Source organism: Cyclopterus lumpus, chromosome 16 (genome assembly GCF_009769545.1).
Source record: "Cyclopterus lumpus isolate fCycLum1 chromosome 16, fCycLum1.pri, whole genome shotgun sequence".
Lineage (NCBI taxonomy): Eukaryota > Metazoa > Chordata > Actinopteri > Perciformes > Cyclopteridae > Cyclopterus > Cyclopterus lumpus.
Window position 1 is genome coordinate 7,344,086 of NC_046981.1, and position 18,267 is coordinate 7,362,352.

The following is an 18,267-nucleotide window of genomic DNA, read 5'->3' on the forward strand; positions in this document are numbered from 1 at the left end:
GGCATTGCCTCCGAGATGCCTTCACATGTGCGTGCAGTGGATAAGTAAATAAACACTTTATACTTTATGTTCATGAAACAAATTGTAATATTCTTACCCCTAAGTCAAATACTTTAATAATTCGAATTCTATTTAATTTGAATTCTACATTTTAAAAACGAGATGGGTGTCTTAACAAATGTAATACCAAATACTATAATGCTATGTATAGCATGAACTATGATTCCAGTGTTTTTTGATATAACGATGCAACATTTGCAGATCTTTCTGTTCTTTTGCAGCGTGCTGGGTGAACTCCAATAAATCTAAAGAAATCATGGGACACCTGATAATAACATAACTGCATAATGTCCAAAGACACGAGGTGAATAAGGAAAACAACATTGCCAACAAATTCAAAAGAGCGATGACTTTCGCCACAGCGAGTCCTCCGTGCGTTAGGCCTCTTTTGTCCAGCAGGTGGCGCGTGAGCTTACAAATCCCACCGCCAGATCCCCCCAGAAGTCTGCTCCAAGTTTTCCCAGCAGCCGGAGCAGAAAAAATTAAGTCAGGCGGGGAGAGGAAGCTACATTAAATCTGTTTCTGCACAACTGGCCCTGTGTCTGGTCTCTGGGATGGAAGACTCTGTGTCTTTATAAGAGCAACTCAAACTCACTTTTTTAACTTGGGGGAGATTACTTTTTCCACTGCTGCCGTTGTACTCTCTCTTAACCCAGTTTAAAACCCAACATCTGCATTATAAATGTTCCTCCCAACATTACAACCCCCTCACACACACACGCACTTAACACGAGGCGTGTGCGTGCATGTACTTCCCATGTATCGTTGTAGCCATTGTAAAATACAGCGTGATCCACTTTGCGAGCACGCGCCGCTTTGGGAAATCACATTAACCTTGTGCGGTATGACGCGGCTGAGAAATGATATGAGCCTACTTTTGCTTTCTGCTCTTCGTGCATTAGGGGGTGTGTCAGGCAGATTGTTAAATTGTGTTCCAATGTTTGTACATGTGATCAAGTATGCCTTCTCACTGGTACTTCCTGCCTTTTCCCCCACGTATAAAACCCCTAGAGGTGGGTGGATATGTGTGTGTGTGTGTGTGTGTGTGTGTGTGTGTGTGTGTGTGCGTGAGAGAGTGCGTTTGTGTGTGTGTGTGTCGTTAGTAAGAACATAGTTGCACCCACACATCTACATCTTAATCGATGCCAAGTCTAACTATTAAACGCCTCATACGTCTTAAAATACATTTACGTTTCATTCTTTGAAATGAAAACTCCCCCCAGTCGCGCACACGCACATACGCACACGCGCACACACAATCCTCATCCCCGCTCGATGCTGTGCACACACCCTGTGTGTTTTGTTGATGCCAAAAAATGTCTGCTTCATTGGGACTGAAGAGAGGAGGGGGACAAATGCTCCATTTTCCTAATTGTTGGGAGACTTTGAAACTGTTCATGCATCCTCTGTCTGGTAGATAAGGTCTGTTCCTTCACCCCCCCCCCCCCGGCATGGTTCAATGTTAGTAGGGTGAGAGAGAGAGAGAGAGCGAGAGAGCGAGAGAGGGAGCTGGAGCCTGTGCACCCATCCCCCCACACTCAGCAGAGGAGTGTTTCTGCTGGAGTGAGAGACAGACAGAGAGGAGAGAAGAGGGGGTGGTAGAGCAGAGCAGAGCAGAGCAGGCAGGGGAGGGAATAAGAGGGAATGTGCATTGGTAGTCTGATTTGCTGCAAGGCTTCCTCCTTCTACTCTGGAAAAACCTGTGTGCGTTGCCTTTGCTTGCCTAAATACCACGCAGAAGCACCGATGGGAATTCAGTAAAAACAACAGTGTGCATAGGCAGATTTCTGAGCTGAACATATTCATAGATATGACCATTACTGCTTTTATTTTTTTTCCAAGTAAGAATTATAACTGTGTATACAGGCTTCATGTGCAAGTTAGGCCAAATCCACTTGTTTCATTTAATAGATTGCAGTGTGCGCAGTACAGCTCTACACTTACAGCTGTTGTATCCACACATGTACTCTACATGTACACACATATACACAAAAACATACATGTAGATATATGTAATGAGTTGATTTCTCGCTGTACTGATCACTAATGACATTCGCCATGCATATGGATGTTTTTGTAACGCACAGCAGTTAGAGCAGTATATAGTTATATCGTTTGTTGTGTGTGTTGGTAACATAACACGAGTCAGTTGTGAGAACATGACTGTCTTCATGTGGAGAAAAAAATATGCCACCTATGAGGGATAAAGACAATGTGGTTGTAAGAAGAAAAACAGTCCAGTCCGCATCGCAGCGGATGCAGCTCGTGTTTTGCAGCCCTCCGTGTGGCTCAGTAAAATGGCTGTATGTAGCGGAGCCTCGTGTTGGTTGGGTTTGCTCCCTGCTTCTACCCGGACTCAGTAACACAACTCCCACAACAATTTCTGTCGCTTTTTTACGCATTGTATGGAGCGTCCATCATATTTCTTACCCATTTACGGAACCGGAACCGGGATGGCAGCCGGATTCGGTCCGGTATAAGGGGTGGGAATGAATCGGCACAAGGATACATGGTTATAAACAATTATTTATATTCAATGCTAGCTTTTGATTGTGACTGACTCGCCGAGAGAGGGAGATAGAGGTGGTGAGGTGGTGGGGTGGGGGGGGGTATATCATGGCCGCTCAGGTCGCCACTCTTAACACTAGCCCGCCTTCCGAACTCAAAAAACCCGATCGAGACCCCAAGGAGGAGTCGGTACCGGGGGACAAGCAGTCAGACAAAAAGCAGCCGGGCTTGGACAGCGGATCGCCGGGCCGGGGGGATCTGCAGGACGGGGCCGACGGTGGAAATGCAGGGGGAGGAGGGGAACCTGAGATGAAGAACGGGAATGGGAACCCGCCCAGGGCTAACAATAATAACCAGAATGACTCCGTCGGACCGGAGGGGAATAACCATCCCGGTTTGGTGCATCACCACGGCACCGCGTTTCCTCCCTCTTCCTACGGATACAGTCAGCACTACAGTCGGGCCCCTTTTCATCAACATGGCGGACAACAAAGCCCTGGCATGGCAGTTGCTGGTCCGGTCGTGCAGTCGAGCAATATGATGGACCCGTATCAACCCAATTCCCACGAGCATGGCTTTTCAAACCACCAGTTTAACAGCTACAACCCGTTCCCGAACAGGACGCCCTACCCCGGCCAAGCATACGCCGTGAACTCTCCTCGCAGCAGCCAGGCGCCGACAGCTGGGGGGCAGCCAGCTAACGTGAAGCAGCAGCCGCCGCCACCAGCGGGAGGACCCGCGGCGATGGCCGGCTCTTACAGTAACCAGAGATATAACATTGGGAACCCTCAGCCTACATCCACGCCGACACTCAATAAGCTCCTGACCTCCCCTAGCTCGACGCGTGGATATCCGAACTACCCGTCTAATGACTACAGCAGCCAGGACGGCGCGAGTAAGGGACCAGCAGACATGGGCAGCAGCGGGCTGTACGGGGGGAGCAACCCGGGCTGGCAACAAAGAAGCCATCACCCGTCGCCTTTGAGTCCGGGAAGTGCCGGGCAGCCGCTAGTTAGAAACCAGGTAAAGTAACATTACGAAAGGCACACGAAGTGGGCTCTAGCACGTCTCCTTCCCTCCTTTCCTAGCTCACAACGTAGCAGGCCAGCCATTGTCTGCTACTAGTTCGCAAAGACTCTAAAATGGCTGCCTCTCGTGTGTGTGTTTTTTTTCTCTCTCCCATTACACTAGACCGTTAAATAATGATCGTTTTAAACACAGCGATACGTGTATGTAACGACCCGCGAGTCGTGCTTGAAGGAGATATAAGTTGTTGAATCGATGTGGGGACGTTCAGGGAGCCAAGAAGGCCTCGACTTTGAAAAAGGGGCGAAAAAAAATACTCACCGAAGACCAACGGCTCGGGTTTTTTTTTCTCCCCCTTCTAGGATGGCTTCTCTGCGTGTTATCTTTTAATTTAACACCGTTTCTGTCTCATTAATGTGCTTATACTGTACGAGTATGTGTCGGGGAAACTTGTTCACAAACACCCATTAGTTTGTGATAGTCGCTCACAGTCGGGATTATATCGTGTTCCTTCCAGAGAAGCGACCACTTTGTGGCTCCGACATTAGGAATGTGTTGCATGTCGAATCAGCCACTCGCGGGGAGGTAAACCGCTCGCGTGGATCCAGTTTAAATCACCCCAAAAAACGGTCACGTCAAGGAAGGGTGTACACGATTTCACTTTGATGACATGTGAATTAACGCTAAATGAGTTTTCCCCCCGTGCGGAGAAGCCGCCGGGCTCCGTGTGCACGTCGCCTGTGAACAGCCAGCTCAGCCATACGACTGAGTGATTGCAGTTTGCACTGGGATTTGAATTGTGGAGGTAAAATCCGGCTGTCAAAGCCAGGAGATAGTTGGTCTTTGGTTGACATGCTAGCTGAAATCTGATTGGCTGCTCATCCGCTGCTCATGGCCATTTCTAATTACATGTGATTCGAGGCAACAGTTGCTGATAAGAACACTTCGTATTAATTCGCCACAGGGTCACCAGAGGTATTTCTGTTTCACGGCTTTTCTCTTATCCAGTCTTAGTCAACAGTGTAGTGTGGGAGCAACTGGGTCGTGGATCATATTTTGTTTTTGTTTTTAATTTGATCTTTTCCCAAGTATTTCCTCATATGAGAAGTAAACCCTAATTAGCGTGTTAGTTCTCACGTGCATGCAGCATGGTTGATGGTTAATGTGTAAACGCACATCAACTTGACTCTGCATCGTTATAAATGAGAAGCAGTATATGTTATTTGTATTAAATCCAAATGGTCCATACACCAGCATTACTCCAGTTATTAAATGATTACAACATAGTGACTTAAGGCATCTGTGGTTCTGTTACTCTCAGCCTCTGTCTATGGTTTTCTTGTGTTTTCGTTACACACCACTTTATTTGTTTTCTTTGAAATTCACAAGTGACTGTTGGACCTCTTTGTTTCATATTATACATTGCTCCACAGTAGCAAAAGTCTGTGTCTGTGATGTGTGTGTGTGTGTGTGTGTGTGTGTGTGGGCTGCTGTGGTGTCTAGCATGCCACACAAGTTTGACTGACTGCAAAGAATTCCCCCCAATCCTCCCCCCAAGCCAATCAGAAGGCAGACCACATCTCTCACTGGCCAAGGGAGTTTCCTCTCTGTCTTATGCAGATTAGCCATGTGCTGCTCTTATTTATTTTACTGCATTATCTTGGATCTGCTAAATGTCAGGTACGGCATTTTGCATATTATTTGTAAAGGGCTTTTGTTGAGCCGAGGACGCTCCTCACAGCAAAGTGCACAAGTGGGAATTCACTTGATATAATGGGATACTTTCAGTTTTCAAGTAGACCCTCTCCTGTTTGAATTATGTTAAAATTCCCCATTTCAGTGCCAAATATTTTTGGTGGCGGCGAGGGAATAATTGGATCCTAAATGTAAGGCGCTAGTACAACACCAAGCGGACGGCATTGACGATTTAGTAGCTCCTCGTTTTTTGTCCTGTGAAAGGAGGTTTATACTAACGGTTGGCTTATAAACACGAGTTTGCTCTTGTGCATTTTTCACTCTCCTGCTGTTGGGAAAGTACTTCGTTCAATTCTGGTGTCATTCATTCAGAGCCAAACTGCCTTCTCTTGGGGGGGAAAAACCTACTTGGACCAGGTTCAAAACAGGAGCACAGCTGGGATATGTTTAAGATTGGGCAGCCTGCCCTCCATTCAAAAGTGTGTGTGTGTATGTGTATGTGTATGTGTATGTGTATGTGTATATATATATATATATATATATATATAGCTCTGTTGACTTCTGAAACTATGGCAAAGTCAGGTAAAAATAAACCAGGGTAATGACCGTGGGAAATAAGGTGAAAAAAACCGCACAATTTCCTCATTCATTGAAGTTTGTTATTACACTTTTTGGGATTGAAAAAGTTGCACACGGCAGCCAAGTATTTCATGGACACACTGTAATGGCCTAATAGAGAGGGAGGCTGTGTGTCAGTTGTATCACTTGCTATTTAGATTTCTTCTATGCTTTCTGGTTGTTGACTTACTGTATTTTCTCGTGTTCTTACCATGTCCAGCCACCTGGTCCTATGGACCCAATGGGAAAAATGAGAGGTCAACCATACGGAGCAGGCAGTCCATACAGTCAGCAGTCGCAGCAGGGGCCTCCCACGGCTCCACAACAGGGGCCCGGTTACCCTGGCCAGGGTTATGGCCCTGCGGGTCCTCAGCGATTCCCAGTGGGAATGCAAGGACGGTCCCCTGGCGGCATGAGTAGCATGCCGTATGGTCCACAGGTATTTCACATGGTTTATCTTATTTAGAAATAAGCCCAGAGTGTCTTCATTTTCATCAGTATCTGTGTTTTTTTTTGGTTGGTATGAAGACTTTGTCGTTTTTGTGTGTTCTGTGTAGATGGGATCTTATGGACAGCAGGGACCAGGAGGCTATGTATCTCAGGGCCAGGCACCATATTACAGCCAGCCTGGCCAGACTCCCCACCCAAGCCAGCAGCAAACTCCCTACTCCCAGCCCCCACCAGGACAACCGGGGGGCCAGACACCGTACCCAGGGCAAACACACCCTCCGCCGACTTCTGCTCCGCACACCCAGGGAGGACAACCCTATCAGCAGCCCCATATGCCCCCGCAGTCTCAGGGGCCACTGCCAGGCCCATCCCAAGGGTCGCCACAGTCTCAGCCCCCTTACTCCCAAGCCCCAGCCCCGCAATCTGGCCAGTCTCTCTACGCCCAGCAGCAGGGTCCTCCCAGTCAGGCTCCGCAGCAGCCAAGTTCCCAGGAACCCCCCGGATCACAGGTCCAGTCCAACTACCCAGGATCCACACAGGGGCCTCAGCAGCCCCCCCCACAGCAACAGCAGACACAGTCTCAGCCTCCACAGCAGCCACCGGGACACAGCCAACACCCACAAGGCCAGCCTGCAGCATACTCTCAGCAGCAGCAGCAGCAGCAGCAAGCACAACAGTCACCTTATCAGCGCTTTCCTCCTCCACAACAGCAGGTACTTCCCTCAGTCTAGGATCATGTTCAACAAACTTAGTCATCTTTCTGTGTGTGTGTGTGTGTGTGTGTGTGTGTGTTGTGTCTGACTCCGGCAGTATATTTAGGCATATGTTCTGATGTCTTTTAGGAGGTATCCCAGGACTCATTTCAGTCAAACGCCCCTCCATCCACTCAGCCTAAGTCTGGCCCAGAGGACAGTCAAGGCCGCCCCTCCAGCCTTCCGGTCAGTTGCTTGTTATAATACTGCTGGAACAAAAAAAAAATCCTTTTGACACTGTTTTTTATCTTTTTACCCTCATGTAAGAGAGCTAGTTTCTTATTTATCGTAGTATTTGTAGTCACAACATATTAATTTGACTACTTATCAAACAGGACAATATGAGGCTCATTACATTCACAATACCCCAGTAAATGCCTGGTATCAATGTTTGGTTGTGGCTCGCTTTCTGTCCCTTGATGAGTTCAGACTTCACGTGCTGCAGCACATTAGTGGTTGTTGAGAGATGGCTATTTGGAAAAGGTGCTATCTGAATAAGTAGATTTAAAAATAGTTTGTTTGTGTATTGAAATTACATGGCAGGGCTACTGCAACTTGCTGACTCAGTTTGCACCCTACAATCCCTCATAACCATGACAACCCTTGGCACTACTGCACTCATTTTCTTTGAAAACGATAAATATGGACTATGGCCTCTCTGTGTGTGTGCGTGTGTGTGTGTGTGTGTGTGTGTGTGTGTGTGGGGGGGGTAATTGTGTTTGTGTGTCACTCTTATCTAAACGATAGAAAATAAATTGCAACTCGCTAATACTACAGCCAGCGTGTAAAATACACATTACAGTACTAAAAAGTGATGCATAATTGTATACAATATAGTCTGTTTCAAAATACTGAATCTTCTGAATTTGTAAACTTGTACTATGTTTTTATTAGACCACGTTTGCTGACTCACTTTCTGCTCTACCTTTATGTCATTTCAGGACCTGTCAGGCTCCATTGATGACCTGCCCACGGGCACAGAGGGCGCCCTGAGTCCTGGTGTGAGCACGTCAGGTGTGTCGAGCAGCCAGGGGGAGCAGAGTAACCAGGCTCAGTCACCCTTCTCTCCCCACACGTCTCCCCACCTGCCAGGCATCCGAGGGCCCTCGCCGTCACCAGCTGGCTCTCCTGCCGGCGCCAGCACACCCCGCACGGGACCACTGTCGCCCGCCAACATGCCAGGTCCGTCACACACTGAAATGAGACAATTGATTACTACCAATGTCTGAAACTTGTTTGTTTCGTTGTAGGTCATGATGACTATTTTGTGTCGATTTTTGCCTTGCATGAGAACATTTTGTCTCCATAATTTTTAAAGAACACTAACAAGAACAAAACCATTATTATCATAATTGATTATTATTTAACAGTTTTCTAATTGCACCCTAAGTATCTGTGCGAATCAACTTTTATTTTTGGTTTCTTCTATTGTCTCAGGGTCTCATCTACACTGAAATGTGCTTTAAGTTATGTTGGCTGGACAGTGCTCATTCACAAAACATGCATTTGTAAAGGCTGAGCCAACAAGTCCGGCAGGGTTAAAATGTTAAACACAGCTTTGAGAATGGGTTGACAACATGGACTTGTTGGACAAAGGTTTTACCAGAAGACTGTGCCGAATACTTATAAAGACCATATTTGCGTTAGCTGCCCTGTTTTTATAGCCTCAGTGACGAGAAACTCATTACTTATATTGTATCCTTTTTTGAGCCCTCACTAACTTAACCTGAATATTATTGTTTAGTGACCCAGATGCCTCCGAGGCCATCAAGTGTGCAGTCAGATGGGAGTCTACACCCGGCAATGAGTCAGTCTCCTATGGCCCAGGACAGAGGTATGATGCAGGAAAAATGCAAAGTGTTCATTATATTAACGTGTCAAGCGTGTTTGCCATAGCTTCTGAGTCTGACCACTTTGTCTATCTTTTTCTTTCAGGGTTCATGCAGAGAAACCCACAGATGCCCCCATATGGCTCCCCCCAGTCAGCCTCAGCACTATCGCCGCGCCAGTCCTCGGGGGGACAGATGCATCCTGCGATGGGTCCGTATCAGCAGAACAACTCAATGGGTGGCTATGGACAACAGGGAGGACAATATGGCCCCCAAGGTGTGTACTTTCTCATTGTCTTTGTCATGGTTTTACTTGAGAGATTTATTAAGTTTGGAAATTCTGTTCTGATGTTTTTGAAAAGATAAATTCTGAAATGGCTTCCATAGGCTCAATGTTTAAGACTCAGGTTTTGGTTTCTAAAGATGTTTCACTTAATTTACAATCCATTTGTGAAGTTTGCGCATGTGCATGTCCCATGAGACAAACCTATGGAATATATCTCCCCTGCCTCACAGGAATACCATGCTACCGTTGGTCCCTCCCTCTGACTCTGTAGCTATTTATAGCTGTGAAGCAGAGAGTCAGCTGACATAGCAGAGCCTCCTGTCAGTAGAGCTGAGACTGTGACGAAGGCTTGTTGCTCAGGGTGCATAGCTCTTTCTGCTAGCACACTGTAGGGAAAAAATCTGCCTCACACAGCACTCAAGGACAGGACGCCAGCTATAATAATTACATTTTATTGTTAAACACAATGTGTTGCAGTGTTTTTTATTAGACCCCTATCCAGTTAAAGCCAAGTGATTACTTTACCTGAATATGTTCTGCTATAATGTCATCCTTAGGTTATCCCCGGCAACCTGGCTATGGCAACATGCCCAACGCAAACTACACTGGGCCCGGCATAGGCCCAATAAACTCCATGGGAGGACAGGGTGGGGGACCACCATATGCTGGCATTCCCCCAGGAAGGATGCCTCCTAATCAAATGGGAGCACGCCCCTATGGCCCCAATATGGGTCCAAATATGGGCCCCAACATGGCTCCGAACATGACTCCGAACATGGGTACCATGCCACCCCAGTTAGGTTCAGGAATGGGTCCTCCTCCGGGCATGAACAGAAAGCCCCAGGACCCCATTGTCATGCAGCACCCTGCTGCCAACTCCATGCACAGGTTGGTTTATGATGTGCCTACTGATTGACTTTTCACATATGCTTGAAAATGAGATACGTGGACCATACTTTGTCTTTTATGAATAATAAATGCTCATTTCGTCTCTCCTCCGTCCAGGATGCCTGGTTTCCCCAACATGTCTCCAGGCATGATGGGCGCCGGCCCACCCTATGGCCCCCCCATGAACAACATGCCTGGAATGATGAACGCTCAAGGTGGATCACCTTATCCTATGGGTCCAAACATGGCCAATAACTCAAGTGGTAAGTTTTACAGAGATAACCACACATCCTCTTTTTTTAATGGGGTCATTTTACAGCTAATTCCAATCCTTATCATTGTGTCTAGGTATGGCCCCCAGTCCAGAGGTGAACAATAAGATGAGTAACAAAGTAGATGGGAGTGGAACGCCGAAGCCAGAGCCCAAATCGAAGGTAACCTGTCTACTACATGTTGTAATGACAGTATTTTTTATTAAATCTTTGAAAGTCTGAACACTTTTGAAGTTGCACTCCAGTTAACACATTTTTGTGTAATCTTGCATAATACAGAAGTCCAACTCTTCCACCACAACCAATGAAAAGATAACACGTTTGTATGAGTTGGGACCAGAGCCGGAAAGGAAGATGTGGGTGGACCGATATTTGTCCTTTATTGAAGAGAAAGCTTTGGGCTTGACCAACCTGCCCGCTGTAGGGCGCAAACCCCTCGATCTTTTCCGGCTCTATATGTCAGTCAAAGAGATCGGAAGCATGGCGCAGGTTAGTGTCATAATATAACGTATAAACATCAATGATGTCCAAATTCCCCTTTTTGTAATCTGTATTCTAAAAATGACGTCTTTGCTCGTCTCCCAGGTGAGTAAAAATAAGAAATGGCGTGATCTGGCCACTTCCCTGAATGTGGGTACATCCAGCAGTGCTGCCAGTTCTTTGAAGAAACAGTACATCCAGTGTCTCTACGCCTTTGAGTGCAAAATTGAGCGCGGTGAGGACCCTCCTCCTGAGATTTTTACGGACAACAAAAAGAACCAAGCTGCCAAGGTCCAGCCGCCCTCTCCAGGTTAGAGCGCTACTCGTGTAATCTTTCAACACGTTTTTAAGTTTAGTACCAATTCAGTTACCCACATCCATGCACTTTAAAATCCACAAACATGAGTAACTTGCCGAGTCATTAAAGTGACGTACCTTGTCTGTCTGCTCCTCTTATTTCAAACTGAAGCGTCCCTCTGCTCCACAGCCGGGTCAGGCTCTCTGCAGGGTCCTCAGACACCCCAGTCCACCAGCAGCTCCATGGCCGAGGGGGGGGACCTAAAACCTCCCACCCCAGCCTCCACTCCTCATACCCAGATGCCCCCCATGCCACCCGGGTCCAGGTGACTGTTATTAAACGCCTCTGGTTTTACCATTTGATTGGAGAAGACATTTTGATTTGATAAACTAATTTTGTTCTTCCTTTCCCTCTGTCTCTCCCTTTTTTATCTCGTAATTCCCCCTCCCCCTCGCCTCTGCTTCCCTCTAGGAGCAGCGTTAACCTGCAGGACCCCTTCTCTGAAGGAAGTGACCCTGCGTTCCCTCGGAAGAACATGACGCCTAACTCGGCCTACCAGCCAGGCATGAACACGCCAGACATGCAAGGGCGCATGGGCACCTACGAACCCAACAAGGATCCCTTTGGTAACATGCGGAAAGGTGGGCACACTGAATGGACAAGAGCTAAATGGAATATGTTATCCTAGAAAGTACTTCCTTAATTATCGTCTCATAATGGACTTTAATTCTGAATGCATTTCCAGTCGGGGAGCACTTTCTACCTGCTAACCAAGGCCCTAACAGCGGGGCGGGTGAGCAGCAACCACCACCACAGCAGCAGCAGCCGCCACAGCAGCAGCCTCCATTCAACAGAGGACCGCCTGGGCCCATGGGCACGATGCCAATGGGGCCTAGACAGCAGTTTCCCTATGTCCCAGGCTACGAAAGGAGGTAATAATCATTCAATAGAAGAAAGCATTTTCAAGTTCATTGAACACAGTTTATTATAACCAGTAGCTATTTTTATGATTAGTCAAGAAAAGTATCTGTAAAGCTGAATTTCTTCATATTATTTGACTGAAATTGAAATGCATGGTCATTGGATCTGCTGGCGTTTTTGGACATTGTACTGCCAGGGATTTACATTGTTACGGTACAAAATGGATAGCAAAACCAAATTACATCTTTAAATTCAGTGAACTGTGGAACATGTCACTTTGCAGACATGCAAGTCTGTAAGGTCCACTCTGCAAGTCCACTGTATATTGTTTATGATGCTTGCTTTTTGTTGAGTTGCTGATATTTAAATGCAACAAAAGTATTCATGTTAACCTTTCCTCATTCTCATATGTGATTTAAAAAAATGAGCTCAAGCATAATGTGTCTGTCTGTTTGCAACAAAATATGAAAGTGTCTTTTTGTTTTATTAGATCGGAGCAAGGAGTGGGCCCAGAGGGCAACATGGGAGCCGGTGCCCCTCAGCCAAACCCGATGATACCTGCCAACGCCGACGCTGGGATGTATTCGCCAAATCGCTTCCCGACACAGCAGCCACGGTCAGTTCACATTGCACTCATTGCCAAGCGTGAAGCTACTCAAATGGAAACTGTTCATTCTTGATATAACACCTATTTTTTTTAGTTCTGTTCTCTTATTGTACAATGAAGTAGCAATTAACATTTCAATATTTATTATCTCGACAAAATAACAGTAATATTTAACATTACAATACAACACTACATATTTCCTTAATGGGTAAAATATTTACTCCATATCTCTGTCTTCACAGCCTTTTGGTTTGGGCTTATTGTATGTGGGTGTGGTGATGTAAGCACAGTTGAAATGTACAAATGTTTTTATTTAGTTAATTTAGTAGAATCAAGTGTGTTGAACGTGAAGCTGTAAACAAAAAGAAGCCCTTGATGTCTTTCAGTCACAAATTCATCACTATAATAGTCATAATGTTGACTGTGTGTATGGCCATGACTTAATCCGGGGAGTTTGAGATGCATAAAGTGTTAATGTTCAAACTAACATGGTTAATGTTTGCAGGCATGATTCCTATGGTAATCAGTATTCTGGACAGGGAACGCCCCCTACAGGCTCCTATCCAAATCAGCAGCCTGGAATGTACCCACAACAACAACAACAGGTCAACGATTCTCCTTCACGACAATAACTCTCACTATGCTCAATGCACTGTTTTCATTTTGTTCATCTGTTCCTCTGTGACTGAGCTCCTGTCATTTATTAGATTTGGTTTGGTTTGTTTGAAGCAGGACACTGCTATAAAGCTGTGTGTTCATTCTTACAGTGGTACTAAAAATGGTGTTAAATTATTATCTGTCCCTTTTTGATGTGTAGAGTTACAAGCGTCCTGTGGAAGGAGGTTATCCTCCATCAAAACGTCATGAGACTGAGTACAGTGGGCCCTTCCATGGTGGACAACCACCACCACCACCACCACCACCGCAGCAGCAACAACAACAGCAGCAGCAGCAACAAGGAGGTGCCCCGGCACCCTCTTCAGGACAGCAGGAGCCATACAATCAGTACAGCGGCAGTGGGCCCTTCCCTGGCTCTGATCGCCGTCCACCTGGCCCAGGCAATCAGTTTCCTTTTCCTTTCGGTCGTGAACGTATGCCGGTACCGACGGGGCCCAACGCTCAGCCCAACATGCCCCCTCAGATGATGCAGTCAGGCCCCGAGGGTCCTCAGGGAGGTATGTGGCAGGGGCCGCGAGACATGAACTATCAGAACTACCCTAACCGGCCGGGTGGCCCCGGGGGCCCACCCCAAGGACCTGGTTACCCGGGCATGAACCGCTCAGAGGAGATGATGTCGTCAGAACAGCGCATGAATCACGATGGTCAGTGGGGGGGTCAGATGGGCCCGCGGCAGCCTCCTTATGGTCCAGCTGGGCCTGGGCAACCTATGCCTCGTGCAGTACAGTCCACCTACCAGTCCCTTCAGGGTGTGCAGAACCACATTCCACAGGTGCCCAGCCCGGCCTCCATGCCCCGCCCCATGGATAGCAGAACATCACCTAACAAATCTCCCTATATGCACGGAGTAATGAAGATGCAGAAGGCCGGCCCTCCAGTTCCTGCCTCTCACATAGTGCCCTCTCCGATGCAGTCGCCTCTAATAAGGCGAGACATGCCTTTTCCCCCAGGCTCGATAGAAGCGTCCCATCCTGTCCTGAAACCACGCCGGAAACTCACCGTGAAAGAGATCGGTATGACAATAGATTATAGATGTAGAACCTTTTTGTTATATTCTGCCTAACGCTGCTTCGTCCAGCTATATTGTCTTAAGTTGTTGCTAATAGGGTATCCTTTCTGTTTTTTCTCGTGATTTCTTAGGAACCCCGGAGGCCTGGAGAGTCATGATGTCATTAAAGTCGGGTTTATTGGCTGAGAGTACGTGGGCCTTAGATACCATCAATATCCTCCTGTATGATGACAACAGTATTTCCACCTTTGAGCTCAACACGGTGAGACTTTACATTGACCACTTAATGCTTGCTTATAACAATACACTATATGTAATGATTATGTCTAATACTTTTTAAAATATCTGTGCTCTTTGTTCAGTTGCCTGGCCTACTGGAGTTGGTGGTTGAGTATTTCAGACGCTGCCTCATTGAAATCTTTGGCATTCTGCGGGAGTATGAGGTGGGAGACCCTGGCCAGAGGACACTGCTGGATCCCGATGCCTTGAAACGAGACTTGGACAGCACGGAGGAAGAGAAACTGCGGGCCGAAGACATGGAACAAGAGGAAGGAGATGACGACGAAGAAGAGGAGGAACAAGAAACGGAGGGGCCAGCTCGTATAAAAGAGGAGGAAGAGCAAGCGCAGTGCTCAAAGTCTCGGGGTCAAGATGAGAAGACGGAAGATGAGGAGAGGAAGAGCAAGGGTTCTTCCTCTGAGCAGACGGGCTCATTGCAATCCTTATCTGCCCACAAGAGACCCAAACAGGCCAGCAAGTTTGACAAGTTCCCCCTCAAAGTGATACGAAAGAAAGACCCATTTACGAATGGCCAGTCCAATAATCATGGCAAAATGCAAGAGTTCGACAGCGGGTTACTTCATTGGAGCGCTGGAGGGGGAGACTCAACAGACCACATCCAGACCCACTTTGAACCACGCAAAGACTTCGTGGAACCCCGAGAACGGATATGTGTGCCCGCAAGTCTGCTAAAGCGGCGAGTCCCAGAAGAAGTGTTTCTGGAAAATGGTTTGCCAACTGAGGGAGAGAAAAAGAAGAATCAAGATGAAGAAGAGACATCTCCCTCAGAGAAGGCCAGCGCCTCCCTCAGCAGTGAGGAGGAGAGGAAAACGGATTCCGAGACGAAGACGGTTGATCAAGTTGATGACGGCCACCAGGAGAGTAACAGACCCATTCCTTCCCCCGACAGTCTTTTTACCCAGCGGGCACAGCAGACTGGCGTCATCCTGGAGGATGAGCCTCACAGCAAAGACGAAGGGCCGCTCATTGCACTGGCTAACTGGCAGGATTCTTTAGCCCGCCGCTGTGTTTGTATCTCCAATATTGTCCGTAGCCTCTCCTTTGTGCCAGGCAATGACCACGAGATGTCCAAACATCCAGGGCTGCTGCTGCTGCTGGGACGCCTGATCCTGCTCCACCACAGGCACCCTGAGCGCAAACAAGCGCCACTCACCTACGAGAAAGATGAGGATTCAGAAGAGGGAATGGGCCAAATGGATGAATGGTGGTGGGACTGCTTGGAGCTCCTGAGGGAGAACACACTGGTTACTTTGGCGAACATCTCGGGCCAATTGGACCTCTCCATCTACCCCGAGAGCATCTGCCTGCCTCTTTTGGATGGTCTTCTCCACTGGGCTGTCTGCCCATCAGCAGAGGCCCAGGACCCCTTCCCCACCGTAGGCCCCCACAGTGCTTTGTCACCTCAGAGACTGGTCCTGGAGACACTAAGCAAACTAAGCATCCAAGACAACAATGTGGACCTCATCTTGGCCACTCCTCCATTCAGTCGGTTGGAGAAGCTATACGGGAACCTGGTGCGGCTGATTGGAGACAGGAAGGTTGCGGTCTGCAGGGAGATGGCGGTGGTCCTGCTGGCCAACCTGGCCCAGGGTGATAATGTGGCAGCCCGAGCAATCGCTGTCCAGAAAGGAAGTGTGGGCAACTTGCTGGGCTTCTTGGAGGATAGTCTTGCTGCCACACAGCTTCAGCAGAGCCAGAGCTCTCTACTACACCTACAGGGGATGCACTTCGAGCCCACAAGCCCAGACATGATGCGGCGAGCTGCCCGGGCTCTGCATGCCTTAGCCAAGGTGGAGGACAACCACTCGGAGTTCACACTACAAGAGTCCCGACTCCTTGACCTTTCAGTGTCTCCTCTAATGAACTCGCTGGTTTCTCATGTTATCTGTGATGTACTTTTTTTGATTGGCCAGTCATGACAGCTGTAGGGAGCCGTGGCTCCACATTTTGGGGGGGTTTTATCCCCATTCCCCTCTTCCCTGGAAACCTGGCTTGTGTGTAACAGGGCAAGAAAAGTTCAAGTGACTGTCTTTAATTTATGAAAATCCATCTGACTCCATTCTCTGAGCCCTCCCCAGGCCGTCCTTGCTCGAGGAGGGTAATCACAGAGCTGTGGTGGATTACAAACCAGAGAGATGCCCGCATAGTGACACTACTTGTAACATGAATGCCAACTGGATGACACAGAGTAGAGAGCGCCACGTTTGGGAGACTGTTCTGCACTTGGGGGAAAAAGTACTTTTTAATAAAGATAAATAAATGAATAAATAAATAAATAGCTGAAAAACAAAAACTGTAACCAAAGTTGCTGTCTCGTTTACAGTGAGTTTGGGAGACACAGTGTGCCCTAGCTCTCCCCTCGAGGGCACAATGAGTCTGTAACTGGTTGAAGTTCAGAGGTGAAGCAGACTGACAAGTGGCCTACTGGTTATAGTTGCTGTAGTTGGATTTTCACCCGTCAGCCCGACAGTAGACTAAGTGCTGTCAATAGACACCTTCACCGGGGAGGCCTGTGCAGTGTGCAGTAGATTGTAGGACATTTTCTGTACCGTACTGCTCTTGAGTGTAAGCATTCTGTAACACACGTTTCACACAGAAGCAGAAGATGCAGCTCTTCGAGTTTTGAGGTCATTTTAGTTTGGTGTTCAACAGAAAATGGCTTTCTTCCCCAAAGTATCAAGAACCTACAACACCCTTACCTCCTCTTATCCCTTGATTGTATGAATACCCTTATGAAAAGAAATCACCTCTTAGGACTGGTTTTCAACTTCAAATACAGCTTTGCTGTGGTGTATATATAATGTTGTACATTACACTTCCTTTCTCTGTGTCTGTCTCTGTCTGTGTCACTATTCTCACACTTGTTATTGGTGAGGGATTGAGGCTGACGTGAGTTTGGTCCCCACTGATTAGACCCACACCTCTGGTCTCCACAGCTCCGTAGTACGACAGACACGGCTTAAAACTTTTATCTCCTGGTACAACAAAAATAAACTAGATGAAGTACACATTTGACAATTTTTCTTCAGTCATGGATTCTGCATATTTGTATTTCAGACTATGTAGCTAAGACAACATGTAAATTCCTCCCTTTTCCGTTTTTTGGCTCAATGAATATCATTTATTCAGTATGAAATCTTTATACTATATGTTCCACGTGGTAAGAATAAATGTACATTAAATCTTCGTAAGCTGTTTGATGGTTTTGTTCTTCTGAAACAGTGACCTCTTCTGGACGAACAAGTCAAATGAATCTTGACACAAAATTGGGTCAAAAATAATTGTCTGAAATGCATGCTTCTTCACTTCAGTGCTAAGAAAACTTGTATGGAAACATGATCTTACTTAGTGGACTCAACTGTGACCATTAGCTGCGTTTATTACCGTTTCTACATTTCAGTAAAATGATGTTTACAGGCTACATAACATAAAGCCTCAAGGATGACCATGCAGGCTTTCTCCCATGTTCTCCTCTTCATTTATTATGCATTTAGTTCATATTACAAAAGCATTATGATCTATTAAAGCCAACATTTCAGCATATACCGTCATCGGGGGTCCAGACAGAAACAATGGGGTAAAAAAAACAC

The 18,267-nt window shown here is 47.0% G+C and overlaps 1 protein-coding gene across 6 annotated transcripts; it reads left to right on the forward strand.

Moving 5' to 3' along the window:
- Positions 1-2,337: 2,337 nt before the first annotated feature.
- arid1aa (AT rich interactive domain 1Aa (SWI-like)) lies at positions 2,338-17,864 on the forward strand. Of its 6 annotated transcripts, none has more exons than XM_034553074.1 (20): positions 2,338-3,591; positions 6,128-6,346; positions 6,465-7,070; positions 7,200-7,295; positions 8,051-8,291; positions 8,854-8,943; positions 9,045-9,215; positions 9,782-10,112; positions 10,230-10,375; positions 10,461-10,546; positions 10,664-10,873; positions 10,970-11,174; positions 11,334-11,487; positions 11,634-11,803; positions 11,908-12,094; positions 12,574-12,699; positions 13,196-13,295; positions 13,508-14,381; positions 14,509-14,639; positions 14,740-17,864. In XM_034553074.1, exons 1-20 carry the CDS (start codon positions 2,677-2,679, stop codon positions 16,594-16,596), a joined length of 6,915 nt encoding a protein of 2,304 aa, XP_034408965.1. In that variant the 5' UTR covers positions 2,338-2,676; the 3' UTR covers positions 16,597-17,864. The 6 variants fall into 6 exon arrangements, with proteins under 6 accessions (XP_034408965.1, XP_034408967.1, XP_034408968.1 ...); XM_034553076.1 differs by having other exon boundaries at positions 11,637-11,803; XM_034553077.1 differs by having other exon boundaries at positions 11,640-11,803.
- Positions 17,865-18,267: the final 403 nt, after the last annotated feature.